This window comes from Solanum tuberosum, unplaced genomic scaffold (genome assembly GCF_000226075.1).
Source record: "Solanum tuberosum cultivar DM 1-3 516 R44 unplaced genomic scaffold, SolTub_3.0 scf00735, whole genome shotgun sequence".
Taxonomy (NCBI): Eukaryota; Viridiplantae; Streptophyta; class Magnoliopsida; order Solanales; family Solanaceae; genus Solanum; species Solanum tuberosum.
This window is the reverse complement of record NW_006239652.1, coordinates 33,810-37,863: the sequence shown is the minus strand read 5'-3', so window position 1 is coordinate 37,863 and position 4,054 is coordinate 33,810. Positions and strand designations below refer to the sequence as shown.

General features: G+C 34.5%; 1 protein-coding gene across 1 annotated transcript; it reads left to right on the top strand.

Moving 5' to 3' along the window:
- The first annotated feature begins 977 nt into the window (after positions 1-977).
- LOC102604728 (probable indole-3-acetic acid-amido synthetase GH3.1) lies at positions 978-3,288 on the top strand. Its single transcript, XM_006367128.2, has 4 exons — positions 978-1,337; positions 1,437-1,538; positions 1,614-2,128; positions 2,247-3,288. The coding sequence occupies exons 1-4, from the start codon at positions 1,015-1,017 to the stop codon at positions 3,104-3,106; spliced, it is 1,800 nt and encodes a 599-aa protein (XP_006367190.1). The 5' UTR covers positions 978-1,014; the 3' UTR covers positions 3,107-3,288.
- Positions 3,289-4,054: the final 766 nt, after the last annotated feature.

Genomic DNA, 4,054 nt, shown 5'->3' with positions numbered 1-4,054 from the left:
TCAACAACATCGAGCAAAAGAAATCGAAAAAATCTCTGAAGAAGACATATTCTAACTAATGAGGTAATTTAATTTAACATGAAGGAGTACTTAAAAGTCATATATGAACAACATTAAAATTTATCTTTCTAATTATGAAAAAGGAATAACAATCTTAAAGAGAAAAACATATAATAGAAATATAATTTGAATATAACATATATTCACTCCTGACATGTTACCAATTCTCAAAAAAAAAAATCACTCCTGACTCCACCAATATTTCCATTTTATAACTCAAAACTATTATAGATAAAAAAAAAATATTATCATAATAATAAAGAACAAACGTGCAATGTAAGTTACCTGATAATATAACCAAGAAGAGAACAAAGTATGTATACAAGTTTTTAATAATTGTTTTTTTAAAAAAACATTTAAAAACAATGTTGAAATGATCATATGTTGAAATAATAAGAATATGTTTGAACCAAACTAGTACAACAAGAATAATTTTAAACCAAACTATAAGTAAAGTGCATTTTTATTTAATTTCACGTAATTTAAGGATTGGCGACATTTTTCTATTTTTCTATATGTTAGGATAGGCAGCTCTATATGTTTGTCCATGACCAACAAACTCACTAAAAAATGGATGAATAGTCCGATCAACTCCTTGACAAAGGAAGTTAGCTGAACTTTGCTGACATGGCATACACGCTGGACCCACCAGGTCCTGGTTAAAGCAGAGCTGGCATATATTGGGTCCCATTTGCACCCTTCTCTCAAGACCAAAATTCAAACAAAATATTACTCTACAATGTTTATAGGCAATACGATCAGTCATAGTCCATACCAGAAATTTTCCAAATTTTTTTTAGTCCACCTTCAACGTGTGCATACTTACGTCAACAATGACGTGGAAATATAAAAAACATGTCATTATAAAAAGCTAGTGATTCCCAGCTTCCAAAACACACACAATCTCTACACAAAAAAAAAAGATATTTTTTGTATTTTCAATTTTCTCTCATAATGACCATGCATACTAGTGTTTCATCGTCTCCTCTTGGGCCGCCGGCATGTGAGAAGGATGCTAAGGCCCTTCAATTCATCGAAGAGATGACTAGAAATGTTGATTCAGTTCAACAGAAAGTTTTGGCTGAAATACTAAGCCAAAATGCCAACACTGAGTATCTTCAAAGATTCAAACTAGGTGGTGCTATGGATCGGGATACATTCAAGTCCAAAATGCCAATTGTCACGTATGAGGAAATTCAACATGATATTCAACGTATTGCTAATGGAGATCGTTCTCCAATTTTCTCATCTCATCCCATCTCTGAGTTCCTCACCAGGTGAGATTTAATTACCTAATCTTTCAAATTAGCTTATCAATGACTAATATGAATTATCAGGAGTGAATTAAATTAATTTCTTGTTTGTTTTGTACGTAGCTCGGGGACATCTGCTGGTGAGAGAAAGCTGATGCCCACAACTCAAGATGAGTTAGACCGGAAACAACTATTGTACAGCCTTCTCATGCCCGTGATGAATCTGTAAGTGCTATTGTAAATATGCTTTCAAGTATTTATTTTTGAACATTTCTGATTTAATTTGGGGATTGTGAACAGGTATGTCCCTGGTCTAGACAAAGGGAAGGGCTTGTACTTTCTATTTATAAAAGCAGAAACCAAGACACCCAGTGGGCTACTAGCAAGACCTGTCTTGACAAGTTACTACAAAAGTGATCACTTCAAGACGAGGCCATACGATCCTTACAATGTGTATACTAGTCCCAATGAAGCTGTACTCTGTGTCGACTCTTTCCAGAGCATGTACTCACAAATGCTTTGTGGCCTTCTTATGAGAGAACAAGTCCTCCGGTTAGGGGCTGTTTTTGCCTCTGGTCTACTTCGAGCTATTCATTTTCTTCAACTCAATTGGCAGCAACTTGCTAAAGATATCGCATCAGGAATATTGAATCCCCGAGTTTCTGACCCTTCAATAAGGGAATGCATCTCCAAAATACTTAAACCAAATCACGAACTCGCAGAGTTCATTATTAAGGAATGCGAAAAACAGAACTGGGAAGGGATTATCACTAGAATTTGGCCAAATACAAAGTACTTGGATGTGATTGTCACAGGTATGATAAATAAATTTGCTTTGCAAGATTTAATTACTTATATACGCGATAACATGTTATAGCGTTATTAATTTTTTCAGATATCTAATACTACTTATTGTGGATATAATTGCAACAGGTGCAATGGCTCAGTACATCCCTACGCTCGATTATTACAGTGGTGGTTTACCAAAGGCATGTACCATGTACGCATCGTCCGAGTGTTATTTTGGCCTTAATTTAAATCCAATGTGCAAGCCATCTGAAGTATGTTACACTATAATGCCCAATATGTGCTACTATGAGTTTATCCCTCATGACTCAACCAATCCTCGTGACTCACCACCCCGTCTCGTGGACCTAGCCAACGTAGAAGTGGGGAAAGAATACGAGCTCGTGATCACAACCTACGCTGGATTATGTCGTTACAGAGTCGGTGACATACTCCAGGTCACGGGGTTTCACAACTCTGCTCCTCAGTTTAAATTCATAAGAAGGAAAAATGTGCTATTGAGCATTGATTCGGACAAAACTGATGAGGCCGAGTTGCAAAACGCTGTTGATAGCGCTGCTGCAATTTTGCGCCTGTACAATACTAGCGTGGTCGAGTACACTAGTTATGCCGACACTAAAACCATTCCGGGACATTACGTTATTTACTATGAATTACTTATTAAGGACCCAACCAATTCGCCAAGCCACGAGGTTTTGAACCAATGTTGTTTGGCTATGGAAGAATGTTTGAACTCGGTTTATCGACAGTGCCGAGTTGCAGATAACTCAATTGGACCACTTGAAATTAGAGTAGTGGAAAATGGTACATTTGAAGAGCTAATGGACTATGCAATTTCTAGAGGTGCATCTATAAATCAGTATAAGGCTCCTAGGTGTGTTAATTTTACACCTATAGTGGAATTATTGGACTCCAGGGTTATTTCAGTGCATTTTAGTGCAACTGCTCCTCATTGGACCCCAGAACGACAGCGTTTACAAGTGTAATGATGAAGTCAATTCAAGTCATGATCAAGCCCACATGAGTGGAATAAAACCTTTTTTTTTTTTGTTCTTTTTGTATCTTTATGTGTAGTATTGAATATTCAAAGTTGATATTAATTAGTCAAACTGCTCATGGAAAGTGCTTTAGTTACATGTATATCCTTCTGTTGACTTGATTGTTGCAATCATATGTGTTTTCTTCCCTTTTTTGCGGCTTTTTTGTAGATAGGTTCTTATAAACTGAGCATTTACTGAAATGTCTTGTATATTCATCTCGTTCTCGGCCGCTTTACTTGACTTCCGAATTCGACCCTATTGAAGTCCTATATGTTTCTTCTTCTCTTTTTTCACCCAGAATTGCCATCTATTATTTGAACTAGATAATGTTGCCCGTGCTATGCACGGGCCCAATAATATAAATGGTATGTTTTGGGGCTAATAATTGAGTTTTTGAAGCGATTGTTTGCGTGGATAAAATAATAAGTTTTTTTTATCACAAATCTGTACTTTCTTTGACGCTATTTAAGGCATAATAAGACTACCCACATACAACATTTTTGAAATATTTTATGTTGTCAATTATCATGATTTATAGTATTTTTACGATAGATTCACTTCAAGAATCAGTGGAATTTTTTGTATTTTTTTCAAAACATATTTTATATTGTCAATTATCATGATTTATAGTATTTTTACGATAGATTCACTTCAAGAATCAGTGGAATTTTTTGTATTTTTTTCAAAACATATTTTATATTGTCAATTATCATGATTTATAGTATTTTTACGATAGATTCACTTCAAGAATCAGTGGAATTTTTTGTATTTTTTTCAAAACATATTTTATATTGTCAATTATCATGATTTATAGTATTTTTACGCAATTTTTAAATATAAAAAATAAGACAAATAAATTAAAATGGACCCAATATATGTTATTTTTGTTATCTC